General features: G+C 49.9%; 1 protein-coding gene across 1 annotated transcript; it reads left to right on the top strand.

Moving 5' to 3' along the window:
* Window positions 1-4,163: 4,163 nt before the first annotated feature.
* LOC121448818 (natriuretic peptides B-like) lies at window positions 4,164-5,535 on the top strand. The gene is made up of 3 exons (XM_041653044.1): window positions 4,164-4,381; window positions 4,590-4,812; window positions 5,328-5,535. The coding sequence occupies exons 1-3, from the start codon at window positions 4,256-4,258 to the stop codon at window positions 5,342-5,344; spliced, it is 366 nt and encodes a 121-aa protein (XP_041508978.1). The 5' UTR covers window positions 4,164-4,255; the 3' UTR covers window positions 5,345-5,535.
* Window positions 5,536-19,292: the final 13,757 nt, after the last annotated feature.

Raw genomic sequence — 19,292 nt, 5'->3', positions numbered from 1 at the left:
AGCTCAGACTCCACAGCTCTCCTCAGAGACACCTCAGAGACACCTCAGAGAGACGCCATGCTCCCAGCTCCCAGGCAGACGCACGCGATGAAGCTCCAACCCAGGATGGACATAGGCTAGAATCTTCCCGGTAAGCGCACCTAGGGGTGCTACACAGATGATTGGAAATGAGCTAAATTAATATGTGAGAATTAGCCTAGAAGAGGCTAGATAGAAATGGGCCAAGCAGTGATTAAATGAATACAGTTTGTGTGTTGTTATTTCGGGCATAAGCTAGCATGTAGGCAGCCAGGGTGCTGGGGATGCAGCCCTGCCGCCCCTATTTACTATACCCTCCCAAATAATAATAATAATAATAATCAAACAAACAAATAAATAAATAAATAAATAAATATATTTTTAAAAAGACAGGGATGTCATCTCTTGTCCACTGCTGTCTCCACAGCCCAAACAGCAGAGCAGGTTTTGATACATGTTTATTAATGGATAAATGAGAGACTTTCTCGTATAAGTGCAGTTACTACAGAGACGTGCTATGGAGTGCTCACTTCTGGGTGACCATGTCCACTTTCCCTGTCCCTGTAGGGGGACAAGCTGCTAGAGTTTCCAACTGGAAAGACCTGGAGACTAACCAGTCACTTCCTGACCCCTGTCCTTTTTAGAGCCTCCAGTCCCCTCTGAGCTATCAGGCGGGAATGGGTCATGGGCTCTTCATAGCCTGACCCAGTGCCACAGTGAGACTCTGCAGGCCAGGAACAAGGGCTGAAGACAGTCATCTGTGAGTCATCCCTTCTGCTCAGGGCTGGTACGTCCTAGCGCCCTGCTCAGAGATAGTAGCTGAGGGTGTGTGACAAGCCAAACGGACAGGACATCCTAAAATAAGTCTCTAGTAGGGTCATGTGACTTCCCTAGCAGGGTCATGTGACTGCCTTGGCTCCTTCTTGTCCCATTTCCGTTCTCTGAAGCCCTTTCATCTTCTCCATGTGAAGGGACAGCTCAGCTACTCGGTCCCAGGGCAATGAGAGAGTGGTCTCGGGGGCAGTCATGAGGGCCATTGAAACTCAGAAGTGGGAAGGGTGGCTCAAGGATGTGGCTCAGTTGGCAGAATGCTTGCTTAGCGTGCGGGCAACCACTCTATTAACTACAGCCCCTGACGGAGTGCCAAATGCAGGATCTCACAGCAGCTACACAAGCACACTGACAGGGAACTGTTCCCCTGGCCTTCCCACTGAGATTTGTTTTTACTTGTGCAGAGGCCAACCAAACGCCATGGCTGGGGGATACACATAGAAGATTGGCACCAGAAGCCACCATGCTTTGGGTGACTTTTTATGCAGAAGACAATCATCCAAGCAACTGAAGAGTGGGAGCGTTCCTCCTGAACAGAGCTCAAGGTACAGAGCCTGCCTAGGATGCTGGAAGCCCTGCGGTCAGTCTCCAGCCAGCATGACACAGGCCTGGTGGTGTGCGGAAACAGGAAGATCTGACATGTTAGGCCAGCCTGGGCTAACCTGTTTCATATACTCCTTTAATGACGACACTCTGGGAGCAGACACAGGTAGATCTCTGTGAGTTCAAGGTCATCCTTGTCTACAAAGTGAGTTCCAGGTCCACTAAGGACTCACAATCAGACCTTGTCTCAAACAAGCAACAACAAAATAAATGGGGGCTAAAAGAGGTGTCAAATCCCCTGGAGCTGGAGTTACAAGTGGTTGTGAGCCACCATGTGGGAGCTGGAAACTGAACCTGGGTCCTCTGGAAGAGCAGCTAGTGCTCCAAACCACCCCAGCTACCTCTCCAGCCCTGGGGATTATTTTTACTGTGTTAATTGAGATGAGAAGACCCTACCCACTGTGGGTGGCACAATCCCATGGATGAGATCCTGGACTTTGTAAGTGGAGAGAGAACACATGAATTCACTGTTTGCTTCTTCCTGGTTGTGCTTCAAGCACCTGCCACTGAAACATGATTAAATGAAGCATGATTAATAAAAACTCAGGGCCAGAAATTGGGGTTCAACCTGAAGATCTAAAAAGCAAAACAGGCAGCCACTGGCTCTTACCTTGACCTCAGTCTGAAATGGCGATTCTGCCTCCAGGAATCTCAGAATGAGACTGTGTGTTTGAGAACTATCCCCCCCCCCATTTTATACTACTCTCTAGGGCTGGGATTAAAGGTATACACCACCATCATTAAAGGCATGCACCGCCCAGTTTCTATGGCAACTAGTGTGGCTACTGAGATTAAAGGTGTGTGTTACCATAATCTGGTCTCTAAGGCTGACCAGTGGGACTGCTTTACTCTCAGATCTTCAGGCAGTCTTTATTTATTAAAATATAATTGAAATGCCACTACATGCCGCCATGACTTCCCTGTCATGGCACAAACTGAGTGACAAGAATGCTGACTGAAATGACGGAAGAAGCCGTCTCAGAGAGGAGCATGGGCTGGAGGCCATTTGTATAATATTTTAGCTAAGAATCTGGCTTCATTCTGCCTGTGTTCTGAGAACTTAATGAATCTGGATTTGGGGGATGTGGGCTAATTGTTTCTCAAAGGCAAAGTGTGTGAGAAAGATTAGGGACCCAGCGCTCTGCACTGGGACAGTAGCAGGGGATGCCTTGAGGTTAAAGGCTTCAACTCATGAAAATACAAGATCGCATACAAGGAGAAAGCCTGGGTTGAGACTGGGTCTGAGGGGAGTCTCTGCCCCTCAAAAGCAGCTCTATGTGGCTGTTTCCCTAGGTTCAGAACACAAGAGCTCCTGCAAACTTCCTCCAAGGCTCCCAGACTCCAGCCCAAGCTTGCAGAAAAACCTGATAGTTTTCTCCAAATGTTACTGGTTTTGGAGTCAGAAGCTTCTTTTTTGTTTGTTTTGTTTTGTTTTTTCACGACAGGGTCTCTTTGTGTAGCCCTGGCTGTCCTGGCACTCACTCTGTAGACCAGGCTGGTTTTGAACTCACAGAGATCCACCTGTCTCTCCCTCCTGAGTGCAGGGATTAAAGGCGTATGCCACCACCTCGCGGCAAGTCATGAGCTTCTATCACCTTTCCCCATCTCTGCCGTAATCCACTGCCACTCCTGGTCTTCATCCTTCGTCACCCTGACACACGTTGACACAGATTCTGCAGAAGGGGTGGTGACATTGGTCACACACACACATGGAAGGTGTAGACCCAGGGCCTCTGTTCCTCGGAATCTCATTTCTCATCTGAGGTGGGAGGCTGGTGTGTTAGGGAAGCATCATTCATGGGTGATCAGATAAGAACACGGGGGAGAGGCCCTTCCCACACCTCTAGTGTCTAGGCACCCTTTCTCTTCCACTCATGGTGGGGGAGGAGACTTTGGCACCTGGAGATGCCCCAGAAAGCAATTCTACATGACCTCATCTCTGGGCCCAGACTCTCAAAATTCTATCCTAATCAGTTCTCCTCATTAAGGGCGGAAAGAGGGCCAGAATTCCAGAAGTTTCTTGTCACGTTTCAGTTTTGAGTCAGTTGATGCTGGAGAGTGAGCATCCTTGACCAGAAAGTTTCACTGGGGTTGGGGGTGGGGTATTAGAGAGTGAGGCGGGTATCTATCAGCGGTGTGTGAGCTGCCTCACGTAGATCCTTCTGGCCCCGTTGAAGAGAGAAAGAGAGTGCGCGTGTGTGCAGCTCACTCGAGGCGATCAGAACCAAGGACAGCTACCAGCCGTCCAGCCTCTGCTTCCAGGCAGGGCAGGTTCTGAGGACACTCTCCCCGGAAGGCTGGTGATGGTGGGTGTTGTCTGGGAGTGTATTCAATGAGTCACCCATAAGCCCCACACTCGCCGCAGGCTGGGGAAGCTGGGGCTCTCCCTGCCATTTCCAATAGGGGTGGGGCAAGATGGCTGTAAAAGGCCCTCAGATTGTTGCAGGAAAGGAGGGAGCAGGAAAACAGGGACGTGCTGGTGTCCCCCGCACACTCCCACCCTAGCCCGGCCCATTTCTATACAAGGCCCGCTCTCCTCAGCCTCCACCCACTACGAATACTCCACACAGGCACAGAGGGGGGAATTCTCAGGCCCTGAGATCAGCAGGCAGGAATGTGGCTGATAAATCAGAGATAACCCCACCCCCACTCTGTGAGTGGGCTGGCTGGACACCCAACCCTGGGGATAAAAGGCAGAGCCACTCGCAGCTGAAGAAGCCAGAATACAATCTGCTTGAGCAGGTGGGACAAGAGAGAGAGAACCAGCCGCTTCTGCAGCAGCCTGGCCCGTCACTTCTGCGGCATGGATCTCCAGAAGGTGCTGTCCAGAATGGTTCTGTTCCTGCTTTTTCTTTATCTGTCACCGCTAGGAGGTCGCTCTCACCCTCTGGGCAGTCCTAGCCAGTCTCCGGAACTAGTCAAAATGCAGGTGAGCACTGAGGGTCTGCATAGACAGGTAGAGTCGGCCTAGAGGGTTTTGGCAGCAGCAACGAAAAGGCCTCCCGTCCTTTGGGAGCTAGATTTGTGAGGCTCGGAAGCAGCAAGATTGGGTAACAGGACCTTTAACCCATGGGCACCATGGAGGAGAGGGAGAGCCAGGTGTGTTTCTGAGGCATGGGTTCCCCATCTCATCACAGACGCTGCTGGACCTGCTGAGGGAAAAGGCACAGGAGATGGCCCAGGGGCAGCTCCGGAAGGACCAAGATCCCACAAAAGCCCCTCCCAAAAGCACCCTTGCATCTCAAGACAGCACCCTCCAGGACCTGCAGAGACTTCGAAACACCAAGAAGATTCATAATTCGGGCTGCTTTGGGCACAAGATAGACCGGATCGGCTCCGTCAGTCGTCTGGGCTGCAATGGTGAGCTTCACTGCAAGCTGCACCCCAGCACCCCCCCACCCCCCCCATCCGCATGCACGCCGCCAGCAGAGGCCCCTAGGTTTGCTACCTGGAGTACTTGCACAGCCCTCACTTTGCTGGCAGTTTTCAGAACCAAGGCAGCCTGTCAGGAAATGTCACATGGGAGTTTCATAACGTCCTCCCAGGTGACCACCTTCCATCCCAGGGGTCAGAAGCTCCTCAGGTGCAGACTGCCTGTTGGTTGACCACCCCTTCACAGGGCGAAAGGAGTTCTGAGCATTTCCCCTAGCTCCCACCCCCCTTTCTCCGAACTGAACTGTCAAAGGCAAAGAGCACAATCGACCTCCTTCACAGTAGAAACTGAGTCCCAGTGAGGTAGCTTTTTTCCACAGCCGTAATTGTCGACACCCTCTGGGGACTGCAGGTGGAGGTGGTGTGTGGCAGGGGAAGCTCAGCCTCTGCCTCAGTTTCACTCCCATGCCTGACATGGCCTGTCTCTCCTCTTCTCTCCACAGTGCTGAAGCGGTATTAGGAAGACTCCCGGCTGCAGATACCTGCTTTCTGACTCCACCTGGGGCTCTTCCCCCAACTCTGGGACCCCTTTTTGAAGTGATCCTATTTATTTATTTATTTTTATTTATTTTTTGTTTTCTACAAGACTGTTTCTTACCTTTGAGCACAAGCTTTCCATGGCGCAATAAACACAGCATTTCTTGCTTTTGAAAAAGATTTGTCTCTCCGCGTTTTAGTCTCTCGTCCTTTTTAGTTTGTGGGTTTTTTTTTTTTGTGGTTTGTATGTTTGTTCATCCATTTGTTCGTTTTGACATGGGGTCTCTCTACAAAGACCTGGCTCTCCTGGAGCTCACTCTGTAGACCAGACTAGACCTGAACTCACAGAGATCTGCCTGTCTCTGCCTCCCGAGTGCTGGGATTAAAGTCGTGCACCACCAGGCCTGACTCCAGTCTCTCATCTTAACAAGAAAAGAAACAAACCCCCCAAAATATGCATTTTCTGCAAGGTCCCAGGGTATCTTAACGGCAGGCTGAGAACACAAACTCAGGGGCTGGGCCAGGGAGATGTCCGGGCTTCCCTCTTCTTCCCGGTTTTTACCATTGTGAGATATCAATCCACACCAGAAACCCTTGACTTTTCGCAGAATCTGTTTCTCAAAGTGTGTGTTTGATTCCTGGGCACAGACCAATGGGAGGACAGGCATCACAGTGCTTGCCCCCCTCCCTTGCCTGGAATTCCTTCATCAAACACTCTGACATGTCACTGTTCTTTCTAGAAAACCCAACAAAGATGTCAGAGTTGAGGGTTGTATGTGTGTGTACATACGTGTGTGTGCTCAAGGGCTCTTATGTTTGTGTATCTGTGTGCATGTGTGTGTGTACATGCATGAATACATGCATGTATATGTACAAATGTGTGTGATGCTAGCTCACAGCCTTCCTGATGGGAGTGAACCCTCCATCCTACCCTAAATCTCAGCATCAAACCTCCAGTTCCGGATGATGTCATCTGAGAAAAGAGCTTTCTAAGTCTGAACCCAAAGGTCCAGGGGCCTGACGGGGGCCCAGCTTTTTGGATGCTCCTCTCCTGAAGTCACACTGTCTCTTCTCTGTCACCCTAGAGAGAGGAGCCGACCCTCAGAATTCTAATGTGTGAACTGGGTTGAAGTTGTGCCCTGGCTGGCACATGCTAGTAATCCCAGCGCTTGGGAGGCAGAGAAAGGAGGGACCAGGGGTTCAAGGTGATCCTCAGCTACATAGTGAGTTTGAAGCTAGGCTGGGATACATGAGATCCTGTCTCAATTCCTCCCCTCACCCCAAAGAATCCTAGTGTGTGGTCTTACTTGGCAGGGGCAATGCTATAATAAGTGAACATTTGTGTGCAGGTTTTATTTGGAGATCCACCTGCCCTGTTCCCTTGGTACTGGGATTAAAAGCACGCACACTGTGCCCCCAGCTCCTCCCAAACCTTCTCTTCCTCTTCTTTTTGTCAGTTCTCACAATCCTCCTCCCCATACTCCTGGAGCTGAGGACTGAACCCAGGCGGGCCCCTTTTACCCCTGAGCTAAATCCCCAACCCCATCCTCCTCTTCTTTTTAGGTTACCTTTTTTTTTTAATATTTTTTACAGTTTATTTAACTTTATTTTATGTGCATTGGTGTGAAGGTGTCAGATCCCCTGCAACTGGATCTTCAGACAGTTGTGAGCTGCCATGTGGGTGCTGGGAATTGAACCCGGGTCCTCTGGAAGAGCAGTCAGTGCTCTTAACCACTGAGCCATCTCTCCAGCCCCTAGGTTACCTTTTTTTATTGGAGTGGGAGAGGTGCATGCGCCATAGCGTGTGTGTAGAGGTCAAAGGACAACATGCAAGAGTTGGTGCTCTCCTTCCACAAGTGGGCTCCAGGCTTCTAACGCAGGTCCTCAGTCTGGCGGGCAGGCATCTCCACCTGCTGGCCTCGGTGTCATCTTTTCTATGTGTCCTGTGCCTCCATCGTATGTACTGGAACCTTGTCCTTTGAATGCCACCTATCATCTGAGCCCAGCTAAGGGTCAAAGGTCCTTGTGGCCAGTATTGTCAAGATTGTCATCACCCCACCCCCATTTTCCGGGTGAGAAAACTGAGACTCAGAAAAGCCAGGTGCTTTGAGACATGAGGGGACAGCTGCATTGTTGCCACATCTGCCTGGCCTTCAGCAGAGCTCTGGAGATTGGGGTGACAGAGGGCTGAGAGGTGGCTCTTTGTGCGATCTCTCGCTTTGATCCTGCAAGCACTCAAGGCTATGTATGTCTAATGAGAGCAGTTAGGATTTTTTTATAGTGAGGTTTTTGAGTAACTTATTTTCCAAGAATCCATGAGTCACCACCGTCTTCTAAAGTTTGAGATGCAGAGAGACAGCAACTAGTTGGAACAGTTGGTGTGGATAAAGGCCTCGTTAACAAGGCATGCACAGTTCCATCCACTGGGACAGTCTTCATGACTCTGAGAAGAAGCTGGGCGCCCCTCCTCTGGCAGGCAGGGAAACCAAGGCACAGAGAGGTTATGCGATTTGCTCAGGGTCATGAAGATAGAGAGCAGCGGAGTCAGCTTCTGATCCAGGCTCTAACCACTGCCTGAGCACTCTTTTCCAAGCCAGGGACCTCAGCTTCTGACCCAGGCTCTAACCACTGCCTGAGCACTCTTTTCCAAGCCAGGGACCTCAGCTTGCTGGCAGGATGGATGCACCCACCCACCTATCCACCCATATTCAAGGCATCCTACAGATCCACATTCTGGCCTTTGCCTGCTGGCAGCCTAATCCCCTGCTCACCCATTCTAGAATCTTCACTCCTCAACACAATGGGGACTTCTGAGTGTCTCCAGGAAACTGGGCCCATCTGTGAACAGGAGTCAGTTGGTTGGGTGTGGGTCATGCTCTCTTTTCCCAAGCAAAGGTCCTGGAAAAGGGCCCCCAGAAGGACATGTCGCTGAGCTCGCAGGAGGACAATGCTAATACTAAGCACTGCAATGCGCATCTCCTGGCTGGGGTGAGGCTCAGCCACTGAGTGCTTGCCTTGCAGGGGTTTAACTTGCATGCCCAGCACTCCCCTCTCTCCTGCTAATAACACAAAATACATTTAAAAAAAATTAGAAAGAGCCCGGCAGTGGTGGCACATGCCTTTAATCAATCCCAACATTCAGAAGGCAGAGGCAGGTGGCCTAAATTTCAGGCCAGCTTGATTTACAGAGGGAATTCAAGGACAGCTAGGGCTACACAGAGAAACCCTGTCCAAAAAAAAAAAAAAAAAACAAAATGATAATAATAATAGAAGTCAAAGAGAGGCCGAAGAGATAGCTCAGGTGGTAAAGTGTCTGTCATATTGCATAAGGACCTAAGTTTGGATCCTCAGCATCCACACAAAAGCTGGACTTGGAAGCATGTGTCTGTAGTTCCAACTCTGGAGGGCAGAAACAGGAGGGCTCATTTCTGTCCAGCCTAGCTCCAGGTTCAGTGGGAAACTGTCTCAAAAACTACAGGAGACAGCACTCAAGGAAGGTACCTAACATTTACCTCTGGGCTTCACGTACGTGCACATAAATGCCAACACATCAGCACATGCACAAACATGTCCACATACACGCACCACACACTCATAAAAATAATAAGCAAAGCCAGGCGGTGGTGGCGCTCGCCTTTAATCCCAGCACTCAAGAGGCAGAGGCAGGCGGATCTTTGTGAGTTCGAGGCCAGCCTCGTCTACAAGAGCTAGTTCCAGGACAGGCTCCAAAGCTACAGAGAAACCCTGTCTCGAAAAACAAAAATGAAAACAAAAGAAAAAAAATGCAAGCAAATAATTGGAGCAGGGCCTGGGAATGTAGCTCTTGCTGAAATGCTCGCCTAGTGGGCAGAAACCGAGTTCAATCCGGGGTGCCCCGTAAGCCTTGTTTGCTACATTTGCCTATAATTCCAGAACTCGGGAGGTGGAGGGTCAGAAGTTCTAGGCCTTCCGCAGTTACACAGCAAGGATGCTGGTTAGGATATTTTGTCAGCTTGACATTGGTTTTCTGGGAAGAAGGACCTCAGCTGTGGAGATGCCTCCATCAGATTGGCTTACAGGCAAATCTGTGGAGCACTTATTTTCTTGATTATTAATTGATGTGGGAGGGCCTACCTCACTGAGGGCAGTGCCAGCCCTGGGCAAGGTCCTGGGTGCTGTAGGAAAGCAGACTGCACAAGCCATAGGGAACAAGCCAGTAAGCAGCATTTCTTCATGGTCTCAGTTCCTGCCTCCAGATTCTGCCTTGCTTAAGTTCTTGCTTTGGCTTCTCTCAAAGATGGGCTATGATTGGCATGGGATGTGGAGGCCAAATAAACTCTTCCCTCTCCAAGTTGCTTTGGACATAGTGTTTTATTGTAGCAGTAGAAAGCAAACTAAGACAACAAGTTCAAGGCCAGCTGAAAGTCCTGACCCTTCCTCAAAAATGAATAATAAAAAAAGAACACGCAGATAAAAAGCTTCCTAATCAGGGACACACTGAAATTACATACATGCACATGGGCACACACACACACACACCACACGTACACAATATGCATGCACACACACACAAACACACAGGCACACACAAGCACATATACAGGCACACACACACACATCCCTGTGCATGTGCGCAAGCACACACATACCACGCATACACACACACAAAGAAGCATACTTACACACACCCCACATACATCACACATACATACACACACAGAGGTGTATGTACACACAAACACACACAGGCATGCACACAGGCATGCACACGAGTGCACACACACACACAGGCACACACACACACACACACACCCCTCCAGCCTTCCTGATGCTTTTTTTTTTTTTTTTAGTTTTTCGAGACAGGGTCTCTCTGTAACTTTGAAGCCTGTCCTGGAACTAGCTCTTGTAGACCAGGCTGGCCTCGAATACACAGAGATCCGCCTGCCTCTGCCTCCTGAGTGCTGGGATTAAAGGTGTGCACCACCACTGCCTGACTTCCTGATGCTTCTTCTTGAAGACTCACCAGCCCTCAGTTTCCCTGGCTGCTTTCCATCAACCTGTTCCCTTCAAAAAACTGCCATGCTCTCCGTTTCCACAAAAACTCATCATTCAAATCTTTCTAGAAAAGCATTGTCTGTGGAACAGAGCAGAGGAGGCTCAGCCCACAGCTTTGGAGCTAATGACCCCTTAGAGAACTAGAGAACGGGGAGGGCAGGCCAGCTCTGCCCAGCCTTGGGTGTTAAAGGTACAGAGCACCGACGGTAACGCGGTGACTGGTCATGTCAGTCACTCTGCATTTGTGATGCTCAGGGAGTCCCTGTCTGCATCCCCCTGTGGCAGTTTCATCTGGGGATGAAGTATGGCAAGGGAAACGTAACGTGTTTCTCTCCTCAGCGATCAGATCGACACCAGCAACGTGGCCTCTGGTCTCCGTTCATGGCAGAACTCTCCATTTCTGATTTCTAGGGCTTTCCGTCTACTGCCTGACCTTAGCCACATTTTCACCCGCTAGAGGCTGACTGTCCTGTGGAGCTGAGTGTCGGAAACGCCTACAAGCAGATCAAGATCTGTGTGCACCAGTGGGCAGTGGTTCCCTCTCTCCTCTCTGTGACAACGCTATGTGTGCCAGATGCTGGCCCTGAGCTTGCGTGTGTGGGATGTGTGTGTATGTGGTATGTATGTGTAGGGTGCATGTGGGATGTGTGTGTAGGGTGCATGTGGGGTGTGTGTGGGGTGTGTGTGTGTATGTGGTATGTATGTGTAGGGTGCATGTGGTATGTATGTGTAGGGTGCATGTGGGGTGTGTGTGGGGGGTGTGTGTGTATGTGCGTGTGTGTGTGTGTGTGTGTGTGTGTAGTGTAGGCCAGAGGTCAATGTCAGGTGTTTCTTCTATCACTTAATTCTGATTTTGGAGACAGGTCTGTTGCGGGAGGTCCTCCCACTCCTCCAGCCTATCACCGCTGAGATACCAGCCCATTGGGGCGTGGTCTCTCTCCCTTTAAAAAAGCAGCCACTTCCCTCTCCTCTCTCTCTTCACTTCCTGCCCTGCCGGCGACTGGACTCCTTTCCTGGTTGCGTAGAGGGCCGTGACCTGCTACAGCAATGGAATACCCAGATTAACATTCCTGTAGTTCCAGGAACTCATAATTCTGGGAAGGATATGATGAGGTATTATGGAAAAAGGTCACCAGCCATTCAGGCTGTACAAGAACATACAGCAAATACCAAACCTTTAGAGGTACCAACAGCCCTACCTTTAAAATGGCTAACTGAGAAGCCAATATGGATCAAACAATGGCCTCTAGCTGAAGATAAACTACAGGCATTGGAACAGCTGGTGCAAGAGCAACTAGATGCTCACCATATTGAAGAATCAACCAGCCCTTGGAATTCTCCTGTGTTTGTTGTAAAAAAGAAATCTGGTAAATGGAGAATGGTGACAGATCTAAGAGCTGTCAACAAAGTAATTCAACCTATGGGCCCACTACAATCGAATTCCTTTGCCTTCTCTGTTACCAAAAGGATGGCCTCTTATAGTTATTGATTTGAAAGATTGTTTTTTCACTATACCGTTACAAGAAAAGGATAGAGAAAAATTTGCCTTCACAGTGCCTACTTATAATAATTCTCAGCCTAATAGGAGATATGAAGAATGCCTATCTGAAATATATCTCTATATATCTAGAAAATCTAAGTAACATGACTACAAACTTTACTATCATCGATGATTATCCATTAGCAACCTATCTTTCCTATTATACATTATATTTTAAAAATGAACTATACAATCACAACACCTTACTCAAGATCAGAGATACATATACATATAACAAAATTGACTGTAAAATCCATACCAATGCAAATTATTCATACCTATATCACAGGTCTGTTGTTGAACTAAAAGTGTGCTGATGTGGTTAGACGGGCTGGCTGGATTCCTGGAAATCCTCCTGTTTCCATTTCATCCCCGGGACTGTTCCAATTTTTGTTCGTGGTTGTTTTTAAAGATTTAAGATTAAAGATTTAATTGTTTTACTTGTGTGTTTTTGCCTGCAGGTGTAGACACTTAGTACATGCGTGCCTGGTGCCCACAGAGTCAAAGGAAGGCACCAGGTGCTCTAATACTGAAACTATGGATGGTTATGAGCCAGTAAGGGGCACTGGGACAGACCCCAGTTTCTCTACAAGTGCTCATAACTCCTGAGCCATCTTTCTAGCCCTGCACTCGTTTTTTAATGTGGGTGCAGCGGCTCAAACTTAGATCCTCAGGCTTGTGCCGCGAACACTTTCCAATGGAGGTACTGTCCCAGCCTCATGGGGGGTGGCAGTTTACAGGCTGGTCTCGAACTCCCTATGTAGCTGAGGATGATTTTGAGTTTCCTGCCTCCACCTCTGAGTGCTGCAGTTCTAGGCATGAGCTGCCATGCCTGGTCTGTGCTGCACTTGGGATCGAGCCAGGATTTTGTGCGGGGACACGCCACCAACTGAGCCACACCTCTACCCGGCCTTGCACTTCTGGCCGGAGGATTCCCCTGGTGTTCGGAGGAGGTAGCGTACGTGACTCCCCAGCTTCAGCCGGGACCAGGGAAGTGACATCAACTAGACGCTGAGTTCAGGTGACCAGCTGCTTCTCATCATAGGCAGCACAGGTTTTGCTAGGGTCTAGAGTTGGGGGAGGGGGAAGGGGGGGCGGGGCCACTGCTGTCCACAGTGGTTCTGACTTTGCTCTAGCCCTCCATTACATCCCTCCTCGCCTGTTGCCGTCGCCTGTAATCATCTCCAAAATAAACCACTCGGGTTTGAATCGTTTCCTGTTTAGGAAAGCCTAGAGCGAGATACTCCCTAGTGATTAAGCTTTCGTCCAGGACCACACCCTTGATGAGACAGCCTTTAGAATCCTTGGCTGGACCACCCAAGCAGGTACCATTCCCACTGGCTGACTCCCTCCTTCCTCCTTTCACTTCTGGTCCTGGTTTAGGCCCTAGGACCGTTTGGCTGTACCCATTTCTGACATGTCTCTGCCCTCCCCGGGATCTCCCATTTGTTACTTCAGTCATCAGGGGAAGTTGACAACCTTCACACTTCAGCCAGATTGCCTTTAAGGAGGCATTTGGGTTTACACGGGGTGGGGGCTGGGTAGGGGAGTTAGAGCAAACAGTCATTCAGAAAGCATTTGTTTTAAAGAATCAGTGTGTATACACTGTGTCCTCGGTGCTAGGACACAGTGGAGTCTCGAAGCTGACTCCCACCTGCTCCGCCTGCCCAGCCTCTGGTTTTCTAGCAAACGCTGTGGCTGCTAAGGCACTCGGGTTGCTATCACACCGCCCACATACCAAAAAGGCCCCTCGGTTGACCTTGTCTGATGAGGAGAAATTGACGAGTTAGCGCACAGAAAGGCCAGACCCAGCCAACCCCTCGATAACACAGACTCGGATACGGGGAAAGTCCATGGCCGTGGGTAGATATGAGGCTTATACCAGAGAGAGACGAAGATAGGCCGGGCCCTGCTTAGACAGCCCCCATTAGAAGTTAACGACCCCCCAAAAGAATATGAAAAGCTTCATACTCTGAGCCTCTGAGTGTGGCCATAATAGGCAAAGGGCTCACTCTAGTATAACTGGTGGCATAAGGTGGGGTCCCAGTATTCTGACTGGTTTCTGGCTGAGGATGTATCCAGAGGTAGATTGCTTGCCTAACATTCAGGAAGCCTTGGGTTCCATTCCCAGCACCAAATAAACTGAGCAGGGTGACAAAAGTCTGTGACTAGCCGGGCGGTGGCGGCGCACGCCTTTAATCCCAGCACTTGGGAGGCAGAGGCGGGCAGATCTCTGTGAGTTCGAGACCAGCCTGGTCTACAAGAGCTAGTTCCAGGACAGGCTCCAAAACCACAGAGAAACCCTGTCTCGAAAAACCAAAAAAAAAAAAAAAAAAAAAAAAGTCTGTGACTTAAGACTGGCATGGTAGAGGCAAGAGGACGTGGAGTTTAGGAGTTGAAGGTCACCCTTACCTACACAATGAGCTCAAAGGCCAGCCTGGGCTACAAGAAGCCTTATGCCCCTTACATGCACACACACATACACACACACACACACACCCGCGCACACACGTGCACCGCATGCATGCACTGGTGGCTTTGTAAAGAGGAAGAAGACACAGAGGGAAGATGACAGTGTCGGAGGATGGCACAATGCAGCCAGAAACCAAGCTCAGCTGGCATCTGGAAGAGGCGTGCTTCTCTTACAGGTTCCAGAGGGAGCCTGGCCCTTGTGGCACCTTCGTCTCGGGCCCCCAGCCTCCGTAACAGAGTCAAGAGGTTTCTGAAGTGGTTTCCAGCTCCATGCTTTATGAAGCTCTCTTGGTTCAGCCTGGGGAAACTGAGGCAGCACTGGTCTCCCATTCTCTCCCAGGGGACTCCTTCAGGTGCAGCTCTCTGTGGATTCAGGAGATGCCCAGCATGTTTGCCCAGACACTAAGGAGATTTTGCAAGGCTGTGGCCATCCGGGTCACATGTTATTTGACATTTATTCTTCCTTCTTTTTCCCTGAGGTGCGCCCCTTCCCCATGACCCTTCTCCTGAGACTCAGACTCTGCTGCAGTTCCTCTTCTCGTAGACCCCAGGCAGGGCCTAGAGATGTCAATGGAATAGAGCACAAGGTGAAAGATACCACTTCTAACAGGAGGCTACAAAGGAGTTGTGTCTTCCATGACTCTCCCCTCTCCCATTGTTTCTCTCTCTTGCTTGACATGAAGGGACCCCATTGCTTCTGGACAGAGAGGCCCAGGGAAGAGGGAGCTGATGTCTCCAGGCCACTACCAGAGGACAGCAAGGACCTGAGGCCTCAAAGGCCACAGGCCAGAGTTTGAGAAGAGACATTCTCCTAGCAGGCTGGCAATGACAGCAGCCTGAGTCAGTATCTCCATTCGTTGCAGCTGTGGGAGTACTAAGCCACGGACATGCAGCCACGCAGAGCAGACTCTGCTCCTTCATGCAAAGGCTTGTTATGTAACCATGGTGAACTAGATTGCTATCCACTTCCTCCCTGCTAACTTTTGCTTCATGGAAGTAGTAATACTATAAAGTTGTCCCAGGTCAACTCCTGCCTTGGGAACTTATCCCCACTGCCAACTTCTAGTTACCTGAATATTCTAACATAGAAATGAAATATTGCCTGCCTGCCTTCCTTTCTTTCTTTTGTAAACACAGGATAAACCTCTTTCTTTTTTAAAAAAGATTTCTTTATTTTATGTACATGCGTGCTCTACTTGCATGTATGTCTGCATGACAGAAGAGGGCATCAGATCCCATTATAAATCATTGTGAGCCACCGTGTGGTTGCTGGGAATTGAACTCAGGACCTCTGGAAGAGCAGCCAGTGCTCTTAACCACTGAGCCTTCTCAACAGCCCCTTCCTTCCTTCCTTTGTGTGTGTGCATGTGCTCATGTGGGTGGTGGGCAGAGGCTGACTTGACTACTGGCAGTGTTATGTATTTTTAATTATTCCTGTACCTGGGCATGGTGGTGAGTACCCTTCCCCTTTTTCTTCTTCCTTCCTTCCTTCCTTTTTTTCTTTCTTTTTCTTTTGGTATTTTTGAGACAGGGTTTCACTATACATCTCTGACTGTCCTAGAACTCACTACATAAACCAGACTGGCTTTGAACTCACAGAGATTCACCTGCCTTTGCCTCTTGAGTGCTGGGTTTAAAGGTACGTGCCATGATGTCCCACCGATGGTGGGAGTGTGTACCTTTAATTCCAGTACTTGGGAGGCCGAGGCAGGCAGATAGATCTCTGTGGGTTCAGGTCCAACCTGGTCTACATAAGAGTGTTTCAGGCTAACCAGGACAACTCCGTGAACACAGTTCTCTCCTTCCACCTTTACGTGGTCTCCAGGGACCACACTCAGGTGACCAGGCCTGTGTGGCAGGCACATTTACCTGCTTTAATGTTTGAGATAAGGTCTCTCAATGAGCCTGACTTTTACGTGGGTGCTGGGACCCAAACTCAAGTCCTCAAACTTTCAAGGCAGGCATTTCACTGACTGAGATACCACTCTAGCTCTGGCCTTGTTATTTTGGAGACAGAATTTCATATAGCCTGGGTTGGCCTTGAACTTGGTATGTAGCTGACCATGGCCTTGAGCTCCCGACCCTGCCATCTCAGCCTCAAGGTGCTGGTATCACAGGTGTGCACCACAAGGCCCAGCAAAACCATTGATTCCTTGTTAGCAACAGCCATCCCTAAAGCACAGGGAGGTCAGAGGAGGACATGAAGTGCCCTGTTCTAAAACTCTGTCGTAGTCTCATAAGGCAGCGGTTCTCAGCCTGTGGGTCACAGCACCTCGGGGTGGAACAACCCTTTCACAGGGGTCACAGATCAGATATCCTGTACATCAGATATTTACATTACAATTCATAACAGTAGCAGAATTACAGTTATGACAAAGCAATGAAATAATTTTTTTGGAGACAGGGTTTCTCTGTGTAGCCCTGACTGTCCTGGATCCCCCTCTGTAGGTCAGGCTGGCCTGGAACTCAAAGATCCATCTGTCTCTGCCTCCCAAGTGCTGGGATTAGAGGCATGTATCACCACACTGATGGCAATGGAATAATTTTATGGTTGGGGTTCCCACAACATGAGAAACTGTATTAAAGGGTTATAGTGTTAAGAATGCTGAGAACCACTGCCATAAGTCAGGGTCTCTCACTGAACCCAAAGTTGGGATTTTGGTTTTGATGTTTTTTTCTTGGCTAGGCTGGCAGCCAGTAGGTTCCAGGGAGCCCCATGTCTCCATCTCTCAGCCCTGGGGGAACAGGTGCAGGGAGCCGTGCTCAGCTCTGTGAATAGCTGAGGATTCAGCTTCAGGTCCTCACAGTTGCACAACCAAGCATCTCTCTAGCCCCTAGCCCCCCACATTTCTTTTTATCATTACTAGAACTAAGGCTGGATGGCTTCTGGACACCCCAAAGTGGAGTAGGGCCAGAAATATGGAAAGAAACGTCGCATTGAGTTGCCCTTCCATTTGGGGCTCAAATCAAAGCCTTAAGGATTGGGTCAAGTGAGTGCTGGGCTCCTCTGCCTGACAGACACAGAGTACACACAGTTTGGAATATGGTAGCACAGAGGTATGGAGAGCGCTCAGAGCATCCTTCATCCCTGCCCCTTAATGGAACCGAGAACACAGAAACCCAGAGGATGACACTCATGTCCTCTCCGGTTCCACTCTGGAAAACTGACTTTAACCAAAGAAGATGGGCAGAACTTGAAACTGCCATCCTGGAGCGCTGTCGGAACTTCAGCTCTCCTAGGGCCACCTATGGTCTTCAGATATGGCACAGGACAGGAAAGCAGCAACGGTCCTCAGGGGCCACCTGCCACAGCCGCTCCTCAAGCCTGATTCAAAGGGCATTTCCAGGAGGAAATAGGTCATGTGATGCACACAAGAAGGAGCCCGAGTTCCCCCAGTAGGGATGCTCGCTGAGTCTTCTTTGCTAATAATAATTCACGGCCACACAATTAATCATGAGCACATCCCAGGGGCTCATCCGGAGGGACAGTTTGGACTGAGCTCCTACGTAGGCTTGCACTGACTTCAAATTTCAAATAGAGATTGGCCAACCCAAATTGGTACTCTCCAACCTCCAGCTTTCTCGAAGGGCTGGCTCGCTCTTTCTTCTGGCTTAGACAATTCACCACACACACACCCGGCTATGGTGGCCACATGACAACTTCACCAGGCAGACACAGGGTTGGCACAGCTGGGGATGGAACTAGCCAGTCTGAAGACAGCCATCCAATCCATGAATGCCAGGAGTGGATTGGAAACACGTGGGGATGGAACTCAGATGTGCTGTTGCCCCAAGCAGTCAGAAAGGAGAGAGTAGCTGAAACGCACGTGCTTGTCAGACACACAAAACATACACAGTGTTGAATTGTGGTAACATTGAAGCAGAGAGAGCAATAAAGACCGCCTATTCATGCTCCGGAGGAGGTCAGAGGAATCAAGGCCTTCATGGCTCACTTCCTTGGCCTCGGAGGTTGTGAAGGACATTATGGAGAACCGTGTAAGCCCCTTCAATTCCTTCACCTTCCCACCCTCCCCCCTCTATTTCCTGGGAAGATGGCACCATTATACACTTCACACTCCAAGTCAGAGCTTTTGAAACCAGCGAGGCCGAGAAATAAAAGTGGTGGCATCCTTCGAGCCTGTCTGTCCCCTTGCACCTTGGACGCAGTCTCGGGAGACAGGAGCAATGAGCTTCAGAGGAAGCAAGCTCTTCTGACATCCCTTGGTGTTTACACTCCAGCTGCATTCTTGGGGCCTGTATCATGTTGGCTTCCTGGCTGACTTCAGACTCTAAAATAAAACCACTCTTTCACCTGACTGCTCGCAGGGACATCTAGGGTGGGGGAGGGCTGTCTGGGGCCAGAGGTCCACCCACGAGGCCGATGAATCAGGTGTGAAGCTAGCTCCAGCATGTGTACTCCCTAGCCGTCTCGCTGGCCTCCCAGCTGCCTGTCATGTCCTCCCCTCCCGCCCTTATTTGGAGCCCCTGACAGCTGAGCTGCAAGAAGGGGGAGCTGGGTGCAGGCCAGCCATCACCCTCTGCTTCCCTGCATGGGTCCTGTTGCCAGGGAGAAAGAATCCTGAGGCGCGCGCACGGGAAGATAACCAAGGACTCTTTTCTGCTCTTCTCACACCTTTGAAGTGGGAGCCTCTTGAGGCAAATCAGCAAGAATGTGGCTCTTGCAGCCGAGGGTCCGGGGGTGGGGGGGTATTGGAACTGCTCAAGGCGAAGGGGCTGTGACCAGCTCTGCTGAACTGATAACTTTAAAAGGGCATCTTCTGCTAGCTCCTCACTCTCCATCGCTTTATCGCTGCAAGTGACAGAATGGGGAGGGTTCCAGCCTTCCTGTGTTCTCAGAGAGCTGGAGGGCTATAAAAACGGGAGG

The sequence above is a fragment of the Microtus oregoni genome, unplaced genomic scaffold (genome assembly GCF_018167655.1).
Source record: "Microtus oregoni isolate MIOR12 unplaced genomic scaffold, Mior012 000005F_ref0000423, whole genome shotgun sequence".
Classification (NCBI taxonomy): Eukaryota; Metazoa; Chordata; class Mammalia; order Rodentia; family Cricetidae; genus Microtus; species Microtus oregoni.
Note: the sequence above shows the minus strand (reverse complement) of the source record. Positions and strands in the feature narration are given on the sequence as shown.